Source organism: Portunus trituberculatus, chromosome 14 (genome assembly GCF_017591435.1).
Source record: "Portunus trituberculatus isolate SZX2019 chromosome 14, ASM1759143v1, whole genome shotgun sequence".
In the NCBI taxonomy this organism is placed as follows: domain Eukaryota; kingdom Metazoa; phylum Arthropoda; class Malacostraca; order Decapoda; family Portunidae; genus Portunus; species Portunus trituberculatus.
In genome coordinates, this window is record NC_059268.1 from 12,445,272 (window position 1) to 12,463,693 (window position 18,422).

Sequence of the window (18,422 nt, forward strand, 5' to 3'; positions counted from 1 at the left end):
AGTCTTACAGCACATCGTCTAACCCGCCTCTCAGGGGGGAACTAAATTACTATAAAAAAAATAGTTTTCCTTAGAGCTCAGTGAATTAAATATGTTTTATTTAGTGCGTAAATCAGTTACTACTTATATATATATATATATATATATATATATATATATATATATATATATATATATATATATATATATATATATATATATATATATATATATATATATACACACACACACACACACGTCTTCATTTATTTCTCTCGTCTTCAGTCATGGGGAATGGAAACAAACAGAACCATTTGTACGATTATTTCTTTACTCGAAAGAAAATCGACTACAAACATCATGGCGCACTTACCAACTAATGTCTCATTAGTTGTCCTTTAAGAACTAAAAGGAATAAACACGTTATTAAATACTCAGCTCATACCGGTATCCTTAGTAACGAGAAGTGAGTCGTAGGAATTCATTACAATGTCTTGTCAGGCCGCCGTGTGATCCTTAACGAACGGAGAATGTTTCCATCAGTTTCTCCAGGGCAAACAATACCGTTGCCATCGTCAGCCCTGAAAAACAGAAAATCACTCTTAACACCTTCAGTACTGAGCTGCTTTTTTTTTTTTTTTTTTTACCATGAGCTTTGTTTACGATTAGACCATTTTATTTACATTAGGAAGGGCGTATAAAGGTCAGAAGATTGATGGCGAAAGTCTTCACGATTTTAATCCCCATATAAATTTCAGAAGCTGTACAAAATCGCCAAATAGTAAGTAAGCAGAATGAATATGGCAACGTCATGGTAAAGTGGTTGAAAAAATGCATTCTTTTCATTGATAGACTCTAGAACCCTGGCTGTTTGTCTCTTTCTTTGACTTTATCTGTAGAAGAGAAGGATATATAAAGAATCAAATGGCCTCCAATTTGGATTTTGTTGTATTTTTCTTTCTCTTTCTGGTTCCACTGGCAGACCTAACTCACGCTTGAGAATCACTAATAGTACCATTGGTGTGTGGGAAGGACTCAAGTTTTGCACACACTTGCTGGTATGTTGTGAGTGGCGCGTCCTCAGTCCTCACCTGCCACCAAAAGTAGGAAAATGCCACCCAGATCTTCTATGGTAAGGACCTTCGTGGTGATGCCGGTCTCCTTCCCCGGCGGCAGGAGGCAGACCGTGGCGTTGGAGGAATACTCGTGGACCCATCTGTTTACTATCCCAGACTCCAACAGTCTCACCAACCTACGAAAACCACCGCTTCACTGTTAATATTCAGGCGCGCACGCGCTCGCACTCACACACACACACACACACACACACACACACACACCATCTTTCAGTGTTTGCTATTTGAATTTTGCTTATGCCTTCCTGATTATGAGATGCATGTGTGTATTTCAATTTGATCTCTTCTTGTGTAAATCTTTTTATAGCTGCAGACTATAAGAAACGTAATTGCTGAAGATTATGATCGTACACACACAAAAAAAAAAAAAAAAAAAAATGAAGTGCATATGTATGGTATAAACATTTCGCGCTGGCATAGATCAGTAGAAGGAAAGTGGAAGTGATGGGAAGAGAAGCAAATAATGCATACCACTTGTCTATGAGCGGGACCATGTGGCTTTTCTTGGGGAAAGTGAAGGACAGCGACGTGTAAAACATGGGCTCTTTGGCGATGTAATAGTTGCACTTGGCAGTCATGCTGAAGTCGTCACTCATCACCTTGCACCATCCAAGCAATACATGATATTAATACAACATCGCCGACGACTACGACAATGATAATACTTCATATTATAATCATGAGAAATTTGTTATTCTCGTTATTATTATTGTTATTACTATACTATTACTACTACTACTGCTACTTCTACTGCTACTACTACTACTACTACTACTACTACTACTACTACTACTACTACTACTACTACTACTACTACTACTATCACCAGTTGCAGAGGGAGGGAATGCTTACCTTCTTCATGGAAAAAAAGTCACAAAGTATTGCAAATCTTTGCTCCTTCATTCGGGTCTTCTCCTCAAAGAGACTGACGATTTGGAAGGCGTTGTCGTTTATGACTTTGAATAATCCGGATGTGGCCGACTGAAAATATACATAGAAAGCAAGTGTGTGTAAACAAGTGTGTGTGTGTGTGTGTGTGTGTGTGTGTGTGTGTGTGTGTGTATAATTCACCACCACGGTCGCTGGCTGGTCACCCAGCCAGCAAAGCTCATAGACCGATCTTCGGTTAGGACTGAGACCACACCACACACCACACCCCGGGACAGCGAGGTCACATTCCCTCCAGTTACGTCCCGTACCTATTTACTGCTAGGTGAACAGGGGTAGCTACACATTAAGAGCCTCGCCCATTTGCCTTGTCGCATCCAGGAGTCTAACCTGAGTGTGCTGACCACTACATTTCGTGGTGTGTGTGTGTGTGTGTGTGTGTGTGTGTGTGTAATTCATCTCGGTCGCCTGCTGGTCACCCAGCCAGTCTTCCCCATTACGGAGCGAGCTCAGAGCTCATAGACCGATCTTCGGGTAGGACTGAGACCACATCAGCACACAACACACTCCGGGAAAGCGAGACCACAACCCCTCAAGTATCATCCCGTACCTATTTACTGCTAGGTGAACAGGGGCCACACATTAAGAGGCTTGCCCATATGCCTCGCCGCTTACCGGGACTCGAACCCGGCCCTCTCGATTGTGAGTCGAGCCTGCTAACCACTACACTACGCGGTGTGTGTGTGTGTGTGTGTGTGTGTGTGTGTGTGTGTGTGTGTGTATGTGTGTGCTATTCACCACAGTCGTCTGCTGTTTACCCAGCCAGCCTTTCCCTCACGGAAAGAGCTCAGAGCTCGTAGTGACCGATCTTCGGATAGGACTGAGACCACATCACACACAACACACACCGGGGAAGCGAGGGTACAACCCCTCGAGTTACATCCCATACCTATTTACTGCTAGGTGAACAGGGGCTACACATTAAGAAGCTTGCCCTTTTGCCCCGCCGCTTCCCGGGACTCGAACTCGGGCCCTCTCGATTGTGAGTCGAGTGTGTTAACCTCTAAACTACTCGGTGTGTGTGTAATTCACCTCGGTCGCCTGCTGGTTACCCAGCCAGTCTTCCCCATTACGGAGCGAGGTCAAAGCTCATAGACCGATCTTCGGGTAGGACTGAGACCACAGCACACTCCACACACCGGGAAAGCGAGGCCACAACCCCTCGAGTTACATCCCGCACCTACTTACTGCTAGGTGAACAGGGGCCATACATTAAGAGGCTTGCTCATTTGCCTCGCCGTTTACCGGGACTCGAACCCGGCCCTCTCGATTGTGAGTCGAGCGTGCTAACCACTACACGTGTGTAATTCACTGTTTGATCTGCTGCAGTCTCTGACGAGACAGCCAGACGTTACCCTACGGAACGAGCTCAGAGCTCATTATTTCCGATCTTCGGATAGGCCTGAGACCAGGCACACACCACACACCGGGACAACAAGGTCACAACTCCTCGATTTACATCCCGTACCTACTCACTGCTAGGTGAACAGGGGCTACACGTGAAAGGAGACACACCCAAATATCTCCACCCGGCCGAGGAATCGAACCCCGGTCCTCTGGCTTGTGAAGCCAGCGCTCTAACCACTGAGCTACCGGGCCGTGTGTGTGTGTGTGTGTGTGTGTGTGTGTGTGTGTGTGTGTGTGTGTGTATGTGTGTGTGCCTTTTACGTAAATATGTAAACAAGAGGATATTCATTATTTAAAATATCAGAGCCTCACCTGAAATAGAAAGTGTAGATGCGTGCCAGACTCAAAGGCATAAGGAATGCGGGTCTGCCTGCCCAGATCATCTAGAGAATCTACGGGTACTGTGACCCAAGGCACGGCCAGCATAGAGGTCAGTACGCCCTGGTACGCCGACTGCACGATTAGAGCCGCTAACAACCATACCCCGAGCAGCACTCGCCCAGTCAGCATCTCGGGCAGGTTGTCAATCGCTATTGAATATAAATATATCGCTATATAAATATATCACTAAATCAATGATTTAGTGATATATATATTTTTCTAAAACTAAAGCAAGTTCATCTAACTAAGTATGTTGAGAAAAATATGAGTCCAAATAAAGATTTTTCGTTGCTAGTGCATGAACGCCACACTGCATGCACTGAAACTTATAACGTTTGCTAATGAAGTGTAAGGAACAATGAATATATCAGTGTGCGCGGTGGTCCATATTCTGCTGATGAGTTTACTTGTTTTCGTCAGATTTGTACACAGGTTCAGCACAAAAAAGCCCCTTTACGCGTGAGTAAAGGCAACTCAGCTTGAGAGCCTTGGAGTGACTTCTGTGGTAATTCACGTGCAGCCATCACTACTGCAGTCACCTCTTTCATGCAGCGTGACTGTTGTCCTCGTCAACTGTGTCAGACTAAGCTTGATACTCTGAATATACATTTCTACTAATATATTGCAATTAGCGAAACAAAATAACATTCGTGGGTCAGTGTGTTCGCATTCCGTGCCGGAGGATGTGCATTACGTGATACAGGCAGCTTTCTTTTTTCGTGAAACTACTCGGAATTTTGGAAGAAATACGTACTCTCTACCAGAAGCGATTTGATCACATAAATGGGATCTATAACGTATTTTCCAGCTTTAGGAGGAATCCATCCACGACTGAACCAGTTGAAGAGGATGGACAAGCCCATGCTTAGAGCTATTGCCGCTCCGAGCACCACCCACACCTGCAGGCCACATATATCACTCAATACCCAATACCGCTCTGTATCTCTCTCTCAAAAGAAAAAAAAAGAATAAACAAATGAAATAAGTAAATGAATGATTGGATACGGTAGATAAGTAAATAAGTAAGCCGTAGTAATGTATAAATAAATGCAAAATATTCAAAGACGGGAATTAAAGCTGATATAGCAAAATATCAAAGAGCGGTGGCTACATTGTCAAAGTCTTACTATACCTGCCAAGCGAAGGGTTTAGTGAAGCCGGACAAATCTTTCTCGAGGCGTGGCCGAGGGAGAAAGATGCCGAAGTTATCAAGGTGAATAGTCGTGGCGTAATCCGCAACCTTAGCCCGATCGTAAGAGATAGTGAAAGGACCCAGCGCCATGTCCACCTCCTATTAGACAGAGTATAAAGATATACAAGGAAGTTAATCAAATGAATAAATGAAAAAAGAAAGTACAATTCTTTTTTATATAATTTACTGTTTGTTCGTCTAAACATGCCGCACACTCACCCGTCTCTGGTTCATACCGATCATCCCAGTGGCTGACCCATTAGGTAGGATGCGGCCCCACTCACCGTCGAGAGGACGCACCACGCTGAACCTGAAGAACATATGCATAATGCTGTGTATTGATGGACAGAGTCATTAAAGGTACTACGAACACACTCATCAGTTACATGTACATTTCATGAGACTTCGACCTTACCGTGCACGGAACAATTCTTGTCCGTTTTCCTATAGTGGTTCTAAGCGCATTCCTGATATCATATTATAGGTACACTTAAGTCTAACGTAAAAAAAAGAAGATGAAGAGGAAGAAAAAGACGAAGACGAAGAAGAAGAAGAAGAAGAAGAAGAAGAAGAAGAAGAAGAAGATGAAAAAAATAGTAATAATAATAATAATAATAATGACAATAGTAATAATAATGATAATGATAATAATAATGATAATAATAATAATAATAATAATAATAATAATAATAATAATAATAATAATAATAATAACAATAATAATTACAATAATAATAATAATAATAATAATAATAATAATAATAATGACAATAATAATAATAATAATAATAATAATAATAATAATAATAATAATAATAATAATAATAATAATAATAATGACAATAATAATAATAATAATAATAATAATAATAATAATAATAATAATAATAATAATAATAATATTATTATTATTATTATGTGTGTGTGTGTGTGTGTGTGTGTGTGTGTGTGTTATAACATAATGATAATAATGATAATGATAATAATAATAATAATAATAATAATAATAATAATAATAATAATAATAATAATAATAATAATAATAATAATAATAATAATAATAATAATAATAATAATAAAAATAATAATGATAGTAATATTAATAATAGTAGTGATAATAATAATAATAATAATAATAATAATAATAATAATAATAATAGTAATACTCGTAATAATAATGATAATAACAACAATAATAATGATAATAATAATAATAATAATAATAATAATAATAATAATAATAATAATAATAATAATGATAATGATAATAATAATAATAATAATAATAATAATAATAATAATAATGATAATAATAATAATAATAATAATAATAATAATAATAATAAAAAATAATGATAATAATAATAATAATAATAATAATAATGATAATAATAATAATAATAATAATAATAATAATAATAATAATGATAATAATAATGATAATAATAATAATAATGATAATAATAATAATAATAATAATAATAATAGTAATAATAATAATGATAATAATAATAATAATAATAATAATAATAGTAATAATAATGACGACGATGATGATGATTATGATGATGATGATGGTAAAAAACAAATAAAAATATTAATAATAATTACAATAATAATGATAATAATAATAACAATAATAGTAATAATAATAACAATAATAATAATAATAATAATAATAATAATAATAATAATAATAATAATGATAATAATAATAAAAGAAGAAGAAGAAGAAGAAGAAATGGTAATAATGATAATAAGAAGAGCAAGATAAGAAACAAGTTAAAAGTTAGTAATGAAGAGCTCCTTGCCGCACCTCTTCCCCTCAAGACATCCCGGAAACTGACTAACACTCACGTAAAGTTGAGTTTGGACCTAAGGATATTCATCACATCGATGAGGATCCCCGAGGTGTTAAGTCCTGTGCCGTCCGGTGACTCCTCCAGCATGACCCACGGCACCCATATCTCCGCTGCCACTTTCAGATGAGCCCCTTGTAGTGCCATGCTTGCCAGAAGTCTAAGGACACTGCAGGAAACTATTACTCGTAGAACGCGCTACTGATGATGCGGTTGATTGTTGGTGTCTTTTATGTAAGAGGGGGAAAAGCTGGCCAAAGGTAACAATAAAAACGAGAAAGAATATTCCCACTAAGTTGCCATTCCCCTTGCAGATCCGAGAGAATTAGTCAAAAGAAAAGAATAAACGTCTTGAAATCTCACTCGTAAACGAAATCAAATCATAGGAAGTTGGAAATACAAGAGCAAGCGGGGAGTTCCAGAATGGCCTTTGATGGTATGCGTTTGCGTGTGGTTGACTGAGTGGTGATGTAGTTGCTCATGTATGGTGTTGATGGTGTTATGGTTCTTTTCAATAATTTTCTGCTAGATTTTTATGTGCAATCAGTCGCCATTCGTATTGATGATTGTATGGTGTGTTCCTGAGTGTGGCAAGGATTAATCTTACGTATGGCTAATTTAACGTAATGGTGATAAGTGCTGATCACAATGGTATCAATAATATGAGAACGCATTAAGCTGATCACACCAATTTATCTAACTGATTCTGTTGACGTACGTTGTTCTTAAGTAAGGTGTTCCATTGCCTATCATTGACACTTAGACAATGAATGTTCTTGTTTCTGCGCTGTACCGAAATAAATACAGTATCGGTAGCAAAATGAGAAAAGTGTGGTTAGTATAGTGACAAGGTAAAGACAGAGAAAGAAAACTGATGAATTGAAAGTAAAGAAGGAAATTTAGTAAGGTGTAGTGGCAACGAGGCCTTACCTGGTCAGGCTGGAGAGTTCGGTGAGGTGTCTTGTTCCAAACAGTGTTGAGGAACGAATGCGTGACATGTATTCATGATTCGACCAACCTTCTTCCCCAGCGTAGTTATTTATTCTCCTCCTCCTCCTTCTCCTCCTCCTCCTTTTACTACTACTTCTCCTCCTCCTCCTCCTCCTCCTCCTCCTCCTCCTCTCTTCGTCTCCTACTTTTTCTCCTCCTCCTTCTCCTCCTCCTTCTCCTCCTCCTCCTCCTCCTCCTCCTCTTCCTCTTCCTCTTCCTCTTCCTCTTCCTCTTCCTCCTCCTCCTCCTCCTCCTCCTCCTCCTCCTCCTCCTCCTCCTCCTTATCTCCGTCTCCTACTTTCTCCTCCTCCTCCTCCTCCTCCTCCTCCTCCTCCTCCTCCTTATCTCCTCCTCCTCCTCCTCCTCCTCCTTATCTCCGTCTCCTACTTTTCTCCTCCTCCTCCTCCTTATCTCCGTCTCCTACTTTTCTCCTCCTCCTCCTCCTCCTCCTCCTCCTCCTCCTCCCTTCTCCCTCTCCTTTTCTCCTTCTCCTCCTCCTCCTCCTCCTCTTCCTCCTAATCCTCCTCCTTTGCCTTCTCCTCCGAATTGCATAAAATATTCAAAAGTCATCATAACTCAATTACTGGGTTAGCACATTCTCTGTAAATGAAGGAAGTCAGCTTTCTTCAGAATCGTTATTTAGGCCTGGTATTGTCTTCCCTTCAAAGTTGCCGGTATAATGTGAAAGTTACAGGTGTCTAGAATAGGTATAGGCAAAAAGGACGGTCATGTCAGGAATGTAAATGCTATATGTTATGTTAGCAAATTTCAGTTACGGATGTTATATTGGTATGTTTAATTACTTGTTTGTTTATCTAACTATATGTTGCTGTTGATATTAATTGAGGGCGAAGCACATACTCTCTCTCTCTCTCTCTCTCTCACACACACACACACACACACACACACACACACACACACACACACACACACACACACACACACACACACACCTTATAATATTCTCCCTCACCTTTCATTACACCAACACCTGCGTCTTAATCAAGGTGGCATTAACACTGTCCACTAAACACCACTCTCTTCTCACGGTCATTTGGAAAGAACTGGACGGCATTTGACAGTATTAATTTTTGGAGAGTTTTTTTTTTTTTTTCTTCACTCTTTTGTTTCACAGTAAATACTTCTTGCTTCTGTCGTGACTCTACCGCTTGCCACGGGAAAGATAAAGGTTGTGTGTGCCTTACTGATGAAGTCGTGCAGGTGTGTGTGTGCGAGAGAGAGAGAGAGAGAGAGAGAGAGAGAGAGAGAGAGAGAGAGAGAGAGAGAGAGAGAGAGAGAGAGAGAGAGAAAGGGGGGATTAGATACATTTCATCATAAAATTCATAATAATAATAATAATAATAATAATAATAATAATAATAATAATAATAATAATAATAATAATAATAATAATGATAATAATAAGTGTCCAGCAGGAATTTTCTTTCTTGGCTACTAACTATTGCATTTTCCTGAGGGCAATTCTTGGTGGCAGGATCATCTATCTACATTACTGCCGTGACTGTTCACACACACACACACACACACACACACACACACACATTGATGAATAAAGCATTTGCGGTAAGTGGTCCCATCGTTGGCCACTGTCTATGTAACACAAACACTTAAGACTCAGTGAAAAACAGCAGATTGGACGTGTATCGGTATGATGTCAAAAGTGATTAAAATTCAACGATGTAAAACTGTCACAACCCATAAGTGACTGTTTGAGCTACAAGTATTCATGTATGTTTCCAGTTCATTTCGAGTTTCTACGATGTCTGAATTATTCCTAACTAAATGACCGTATCAGACAGATGGAATTCTCCGAAATCTAAATGTTTTGATAAGTGAAAAGAAAAAGAAAATGTATTTATTTGTTATCTATCTATTATTTATTTATTAATTTACTTGCATTCCAAAATTTTGGTGCTGGTCATAAGCTGTTTATTTAAGTAAAGTACCTAAATTATTTTCCTTCAGTCACAATAACAAACGTACGTGTCATCTTTTCTGTCGTAAAGCGTCAGAATCTTTTCGTGACATTTTTGTTGCATCGAATCAATAATTTCGTAACAAAATAAAAACAGTAACCAGACAATATTGCTAATTTGAATTAATTTTGGACTTCTGTACATTTTTATTCCACAGGCAGTCTCCTTACCATTATTGAAATCACAAATCAAGTATTTCCTAAGAAACTAGAAATGCGAAGAAAGGTGCAAGTATGTGTATAACCATCGCAGAAGGCAGCCTATTGTGGCCCGAAACACTGACACTCAACCAATCAGTGACAAGTGTGAGTAATCAACTTAGCCAGTAGAGAGAAGGGACGTGGCTTAACAAGATTTTTATTTCAAAGAATTCATAAAACATGTGAAGAGTTTAATGATATACGTAGATGCAGCAATGAAAACCATGAACAGAGGTGCGCCATCGCGTAAAAGGAGGAGGCTGGAGTTGTGGTTTGCGTGGGAGAAGTGAGTGGCCGTTGATGGAACAGTTGTGTCCGCCGCTCTTAATGCCGCTGCCTGACTCGCTAATTGGTAAACGAGGTTGGCAGTAAGTAGATATTTTGGAAATTATGTGCGTTGGGAAAGTCTGGCATGGGTAGAGTTGGAAAAATGAAAAGAAATTTACTGAAGAAGGGAGAAATTTGATAGAAAAATGCAAATCAGTTGAACGTTTGAGTGGTACAAACATTTTTGGAAACACTCACAAAAAATGAAAAAAAGATAAAAATAAATAAATAATCTTGAAGCAGAAAGAATAATAATAATAAAAAATGCAAAAAAAATTGAACAAATGAAGAGAGGAAGCAAGAACAACCTGATAAAAAACAAATCCACGCCACGCCCTAAACAACCTTAGCATCACTCATTTAGAATCCCATAGTGGTATACTTATTCCATTCAAACTCTATGTGTGGAGATAAAAAGGAAGACCTGATACTCTAACCAGATATCTAGCGAGATGAAAGGAGTAAATGGAATCGGCAAGGTCATAAAGAAGTAGGGGGAAGATTCTGACTGGGATGGATGTAGGGAGGGTCAGGAAGGAAGGGCAGGGGTGACATCCGTGATCGTAGGTGGCTGAAGTGTGGGAGGTAAGAGCAGCATATCTAAATCTCTCACAAGGTCACGACGATGATTGGTCAGGTTTTCATGCGCAATTTAAGGCCGGGAGCACACTATATAGCGACTCTGTGGCGCCACAAAGCTATAGTATCGTGTGGCGGGGATGTGGTCTCCCATAGGTTTCCATTGTTTTCAAGCATTGCCGCGCACACTAGCTACTGTGGCAAGCGACTGTGGCTCTCTGTCGCTCATCCCCGCCACAGGCGTGGAGTGGCTTTGTCGCCGGGCCCGCGCAAACTAGCGACAGTGGTTGTTCCCGCCACTCGCCACTGTCAGTCAGTCAGGGTGGGCACGTGCTTGGGTACACACCCCTTGCTCATTAATAAAACTTTCTTGAGACATCCTGAAGTAGTTGAAGAGTTTTGCACTGTCTGCTCTAAAGTCACCCATTATGGTGTAAAATTGTCCATTAGTCAGCCTTGATGCAGTTATTGAGTGCATCCACAGTGCTCTCTGTCGACGACGACGACGGCGGCGCCGCAGAAGCAGGAGTAATGCAAGTGTTTCATCTTCGGAGTCCATGCTGAAACTGAGATCTCGAAGGGTGGGGGCGTGACTCAGCGATGTGGTCCCCACGTCGCCTCACCAGTGTGCTCCGTCGCTCTGTGGTCGCCACCAGTGGTCGCCACATCGTGTCGCCAGTGTGCTCCAAACACGACCACATCGTGTGGACGCGACAAGTCGCTAGTGTGCTCCCGGCCTTACTCTCGGTGGTGCAGCTTCCTTACAAAACCAACACTGAAATTATATATATAAAAAAGAAAACACTTGTGAATCCTAATAACTTCCGCTAGTGTCTATATATTAAAAGTAGTAGAGGTTGTAGTCTCCAAAATCCAAATAATTTCCGCTGGAGTTTATTAAAAGTAATCAAAATAAGGCACTGAAACGTTTTAGAATACCATTTTTTTGGGTTTTTTTTTAGGAATATCTGAAGTGTGGGAAATAGGAAGCAATAAATATAGATAAACAGAAAGCTAAAGAGTTGTAAAAGATAAGCTGCGGAAATAGGAAAATATGAATGAAACAAAAGATGAATAAAGAAAAACTATAAGGTATCGAAATATAGACCGAGGAATTGTTATAAAGACTATATAAAAAAAAAAAAAAAAAGGCGAATGAACGAGTAGGCTGAGGCGTCAAGAGAGCCCGAAGCAGGAGTGACGTGAGGCTTTTGTTGAGTTTAATCCTCTTATTCTTTTTGATTCCTGGTATTCAAATATTTCATCACGTTTACTAGTTTACATTATCTACTCTTAGGTTTTGTATTTATTTGTTTATTTATTCATGTATGTATTTGTTTATTCGTTCAAATATTCAATAACTTTTGCTAATTTGATGTTTATATTGTTAGTTGCATTTATATATTTACGTATTGATTAATTCATTTATTTAGATGTTTATCTATTTCTCCAACTGACAATTTGACCATATTATCATTTACAATTTTTAAGTTTGTATATATAATTGTAACATTTTGTCTCTTTACTCATTTGTTTTGCTCTTATTCATTTTTTTTTATTTCCAAATCTTTTTTTTTTATAATTTACTTGGTCTTCAGTATTTACTTCTACTCTCTCTCTCTCTCTCTCTCTCTCTCTCTCTCTCTCTCACACACACACACACACACACACACACACACACACACACACACCGAAAGGCAAGAAACAGTAGCAGAAAATCCTTCAGATAACTCGCTCGGTGTCTGTGGCGAAGCTCCCGTCGGCCATGGCTGCCGTGTTTAGTTTTGTTGTCGTCCATGCCGTCACCACTGCAGTGATGTTGATGCCATGGGAGGTGTGGCAATTTCTAGTGATCTCGAGACTTAATATCTACAGAGAGAGAGAGAGAGAGAGAGAGAGAGAGAGAGAGAGAGAGAGAACTGATAGATGGACGGAACATACCTTCTGCGCCATCGGCCGTGACTGCAAACACAGTTGATCCACAATAACATTAACATAGCAGGATCACTGAGTCGCGGAGGTTGTTGTAAGAACCAATCCCTCTGCATCACGACACACTCTTTCATACTTGTTTATTGTTACACTGCTACAAATGGAACAGATTAATTTCAGATTAGATACACTTTCAGGTTCGCCGAGGAAGGGCAGATCAAGGAAAGGCGGGTATAGAATAATGATGACTGGTCGAGGCAAGGAGGGATACGATAGCATAGGGTATGTTACTAATGTTATTTTGTTTATTGTGCTTTAATACATTCCTTTTACACTTTTTTCCGTAGTAGTAGTAGTAGCAGTAACAGCAGCAGTATTGTTGTTATTATTATTATCTTTATCATCAATATTATTATTATTATTATTATTATTATTATTATTATTATTATTAATAGTAGTAGTAGTAGTAGTAGTAGTAGTAGTAGTAGTAGTAGTAGTAGTAGTAGTAGTAGTAGTAGTAGTAGTAGTAGTAGTAGTAGTAGTAGTAGTAGTAGTAGTAGTAGTAGTAGTAGTAGTAGTAGTAGTACCTAGTAGTAGTAGTAGTAGTAGTAGTAGTAGTAGTAGTAGTAGTATCATTATTATTATTATCATTATTATTATTATTATTATTATTATTATTATTAGTAGTAGTAGTAGTAGTACCAATAACATCATGTATACCTTACTTATTTTACTGTTCCCTTCTTTCCCAGGACAACTGTTATGTAAAGAGGCGAACATTACACTGACTGCCAACCCTGTGTAGTTAACAGTGTATTCAGTCTGACAAGCGCTAATTGACTCATTAATGTCACTGGGAGGTTGCTGGCTAACCTTTAATATTGCATGAGAATCTAAGTGCTTTCTTTTAGAGTTTGTCCGTAGTTCTTGATAGATTACCTTGTTACTTTGGACGCACTCAGCACAGACGAGGTTATGGTGCTAAAAGTTAATAGAAAACGTATCCCAGGGCCGCGCTGGAAAGAGGCTGGGAACTGAAGGCAAAGTCACTAATAAGCTAAATAGACATCCTCGTGAAAGATTAGTCGAGAGAGGCAGTCAGAAAGCACCAAGATAATTGTCATAGAACTTACTTATTATTTTTTTCCGGGGCTTCATTTTTCAGCATTGTCAAATCGCAGCCATTCTGTTTCCTTTGAGAAATGTAGTAAAACGTCCAATGAAACTACTTCCTCTCTTTAGTTAAGGCTGGGAACTGAAGGCAAAGTCACTAATAAGCTAAATAGACATCCTCGTGAAAGATTAGTCGAGAGAGGCAGTCAGAAAGCACCAAGATAATTGTCATAGACATGCTGGTGAACTCACATCGCCAACACAAATCCCGCAACAACCCGATATTTCTAAACTTTGCCAATGATTTCTCCCTCTTAAAAAAAAAAACACTATTTGTCTGCATCAACGTAGCTTATCAATGGCTGTCTGCGTTATTGATATTTTTCTGTGAATGCATGCACCGGACAACAGCAGGGTGCACTTTCTTGCGTTCATTCTCTGTATCACGTCTGTCGTTACATGGATATTGACAACCTGTACTGTGCTTTATTATTCATACGGTCCGTAGTGAAGTTTTAAATCTTATTTTTCTTTCTTAAACCTCAATTTGTGTGTGTGTGTGTGTGTGTGTGTGTGTGTGTGTGTGTGTGTGTGTGTGTGTTAGGAGGGAGGCATTGTGTACCTAATCCCGCGTGGGAGGAGGAACCTGACCAACTCTCCATTATGGCGGGAACTGTGGCGGGTCTAAGCGAAGGTCATGACGTCACCGTTGTAAGACCATGACATCATCGCTCCAAGTTGATGACGTGGCTCCGGGAGGGACGGGAAGGGGGAGGCGAAGGAAGTGACGGAGGGTAAGGGGCGAACATGGCCTTTGGTGGGTCGCTTGGGTTAAGACTGGAGTGGAAAGATGCATGAAGGAAGGAGGTGCTGCTGGAGAAGGGGTGGGAAGGTAGGAACGTGCTGGGAGGGTGATGTAGGAGGGAGGAACTGGGGGTGGAAGGGACAACTGTGAGGAAACGTGCTTATGAATGCTAATATAAGATAAACAATAACTCTCATTGCTTGTGAAACTCCCTATTTATCTTATGAGGAAATCAGAATAAATACTTGCATCAATGTGTAGATATGATAAAACGGATACGATTATCAACAGCATATGGATTAGAAAACATCTGTGTCACTGAAGATAAACGCAATTATTGATGTGACTCACTGTTGGTATTTCCTCTTCGTCCCTCGTGTATATCATTCCTGTTATCACATTCAGACACTTCAACATCTTATCTTTGCCATCTTTAACATTCCTTAGTAGTCAATGCGATCTTCAAAAATGTTTTCATGATTCTAGCGAGAGTATTCTGTAGCATCAGTGAAGAAACCCTATGCGAGAATTGGAAGAACCATCCTTATTAAAACCCAAATCGTACTAGTGTTTGTGGGGAAGATATACATGTAACTACAGCATAAGAGAATAGATAGAAGATGTAATTCACGACTACTGTTAAGTTCTTCATGAGGATATGAATCTATAGCATAAATGGATAGAGAGAAGAAGCGAAATCTGGGGGAACTATTATTTTCCATGGAGGAGAGTATAAATGTAACTAGAAGGTACAAAAATAGGTATAATGTGCTGACAACATCATGTTTGAGGAAAAGAAAAATGTAAACACTTCTTGGCATGACACTGAATTGTAGTATTTACGTTTATAAAAAGAAGAAAAAAGTAAATAGAAAAGATAGAAAGAATAGGTTTAATTTGTGTTTGCGAGTCTTCAGGTGATCATTGTTTTCTTATGGGCCTCTCCAGCCGTCTAAACACTGAACCCTCACCCTGCCAAGTCCCCTGCACGCTTACACAGTTCATACACCACGCCGCCACACCAGCTCGACCACGCCCCTCGCGGGTATGACCTCACCGAGGCGGGCCTAAGGAGTGGGGTGCCAGGCGGATACGAGGCCCTGTTCATTAGTCTTGACAGGGGCAGCTGACCCTGACTCACGTGGACTGAACTTCATGACGTAGCGGTTGTGACGTCTTAACTTGTGATGTCACAAAGAAAGAGGCGTACAAGATGTGTGTGTGTGTGTGTTGGTTGAGTGGTGATGTCATCGATGCACACACACACACACACTCTCTCTCTCTCTCTCTCTCTCTCTGACAAGCGCACCCACACACCCGCCCCCACGCACATTATCTCTCTCTCTCTCTCTCTCTCTCTCTCTCTCTCATACAATCTCTTATACAACAACAACAACAACAACAACAACAACAGCAACTACTACTACTGCTATTCGACGGTCCTCTCCTCACCTTCGGGGTTCGTGGACACACTAACTACTAACTTTCTGCGTAGCTTTCAATTCTGCACCGCTAATTCTAAAACAAGTACACATCAATTTTGTGTTGGCACCTGTGGTGTGCCAGGGCCGTTCACTAACTTCTGACTTTCTCACCCCTTTCTCTTAATACCCTCTCGTCTTTTCGTTGCGTCTATGTTTGTCTTCAGAAATGCTTTACAGTATCACCACGATTATCTTCAAAAGACTACTGAGATGATTTGCCTGATTCTTATGGGTGTTCCTTTCGTTGGTAATGTAAGAATCTTGTTAATCTGCCACTAGGATTATAGAAATATCTTTAAAAACAATGTAACTTGAAATAGAGCTTTTTGGAAATAGTGGAGGTGCGGCGCATGTGTTTCAGAATATGAGTTCTTGCCCTAACCTACCTCAGCGCCCAACATGGCCTTCCGAGTAACCAAACAACACAGCGCACTCACTCCCTGGTCTTCCCTCCGCGTCACGGTGCGTTGCCACGTCCTTTCATGTTCCGCTCCTCACATCCTGCCTCCTTGGGGTGTCCTGAGCGACCACCGCCGAACGTGAGCGATAATAAACTGGGAACGAGAGAAAAACCTGCCTGTTATCGAAATCCGTGCAGAGAAAAAAATAGATGAATTCACTATTGTTTCAGACTCGACCCAACTTTATGCATTAGTGAAAGTTGAATGTCTAAAATTAGCATTTGGAGGAAGTAGTAAATGCGTCGCTAAATTTAGTTATCTATGAGGCCCCTTCAGCCCTTCCTGCCACGCCCTCCCAACTCGATAATCAGCAGATACGCACCAGTCTGTAATTTCCCGTACAAGTGATGAAGGCTTGGTGGAGGCCTGCGGTCGCCATGCTCCAAGCCCCACGCGTGAAGGTTGTCAGCGGGAAAGTTTCGCGACTCAAGCACACACATCCTTGGCCTCAAAGATATGTATAGAAAATAATATCTCAGGAAGTCATCTCGAGACTACAGGTGGAGGCTCCGTGTAATTCCTTCCTCCACAATCACTTTTACTACCACCACCAGAGAAATCCACGCAGGTTCCTCGCGTCCCATCCATCGCCAGGCAGCGTAGTTGTATCCCCTAGTGGCCGGCGTGGGCGTACGGTGTGTAGCCATGCAGCGAGCGGTCTCCATATGAACGGCGTGACTGATGGTCAGAACTGCTATTATTGTGCTAGTTTAGTCACTGGGTTCGTTTACACCAGAGAAAAGAGAGAGAGAGAGAGAGAGAGAGAGAGAGAGAGAGATGAGGGGGAGGGGAGGATGAGAGAAGCTTCAAATAAACACGAAAATACATATTACTACTTCAGTATAACGAATTCACTTGTTCAAAGGCTTTTCTCCAGTAAGATGAGACGGCAACGTGGGATGTGTGGCGGGAAAAACGGTGGAATCAGTGACACTTGCATGTTAGAGAAGTGACATGCTTGAAGTCTTGCTGCTGCTGCTCTGCTAATGCCGCTCAAACTCCTCCAGCTCCCCTCGCTTATTAAAAAATATGATGCAGAGTGACATGTCGCGCTTCGTCTTGAGGGAAAAAGTGAATCAAGAAAGGAAGATGGTTCAGAGATCTAGGAAGCGAGTCGAGGGAGACAAACTGATTAGATATTGTTCAAGAGAAAGTAGAATTTTCTTTTTAACTGTTTTTACTATTTCTGCTTCTTACTTTTTTTCTTTTTAGTAAACAACTACAACAATGTGTATGTTTCAGCAGGGCGCATACATCTGTGTACATTCAATAAAATCTGACTTTTCATCGTAAAAACAGCCGTTAGAAGGATTACAGCTGAGAGAGAGAGAGAGAGAGAGAGAGAGAGAGAGAGAGAGAGAGAGAGAGAGAGAGAGAGAAGTGGGTTAATTGCCTAGAGAAAATGGTAGATGGCAGCAATTGCTTCAAAATATTTCATGGAGGCAACTCCGTCATGTGATTTAACCCCTTTTTTAACTTGTTGAACCGGGTCTTCCTAGAAACCACGCTACAAGTTAGCATAAAAATAGAGTTTACCTCATGAGTGTCGTTGAAGAATACAGTAATTGTACTAATGTGTCATCATTATTTTGCCAAGTACAAATCTTCAGAGACACATCACTCCTTATGTAA

General features: G+C 40.1%; 1 protein-coding gene across 1 annotated transcript; it reads right to left on the reverse strand.

Annotated features, from left to right (window-relative positions):
• Positions 1-288: 288 nt before the first annotated feature.
• LOC123503597 (glutamate receptor ionotropic, delta-2-like) lies at positions 289-7,910 on the reverse strand. The gene is made up of 10 exons (XM_045253501.1): positions 7,833-7,910; positions 6,901-7,071; positions 5,263-5,353; positions 4,984-5,142; positions 4,606-4,750; positions 3,783-4,000; positions 1,968-2,096; positions 1,587-1,714; positions 1,071-1,231; positions 289-560 (listed from the first exon to the last, which is right to left on the reverse strand). Exons 1-10 carry the CDS (start codon positions 7,898-7,900, stop codon positions 496-498), a joined length of 1,335 nt encoding a protein of 444 aa, XP_045109436.1. The 5' UTR covers positions 7,901-7,910; the 3' UTR covers positions 289-495.
• Between the last annotated feature and the right edge of the window lie 10,512 nt (positions 7,911-18,422).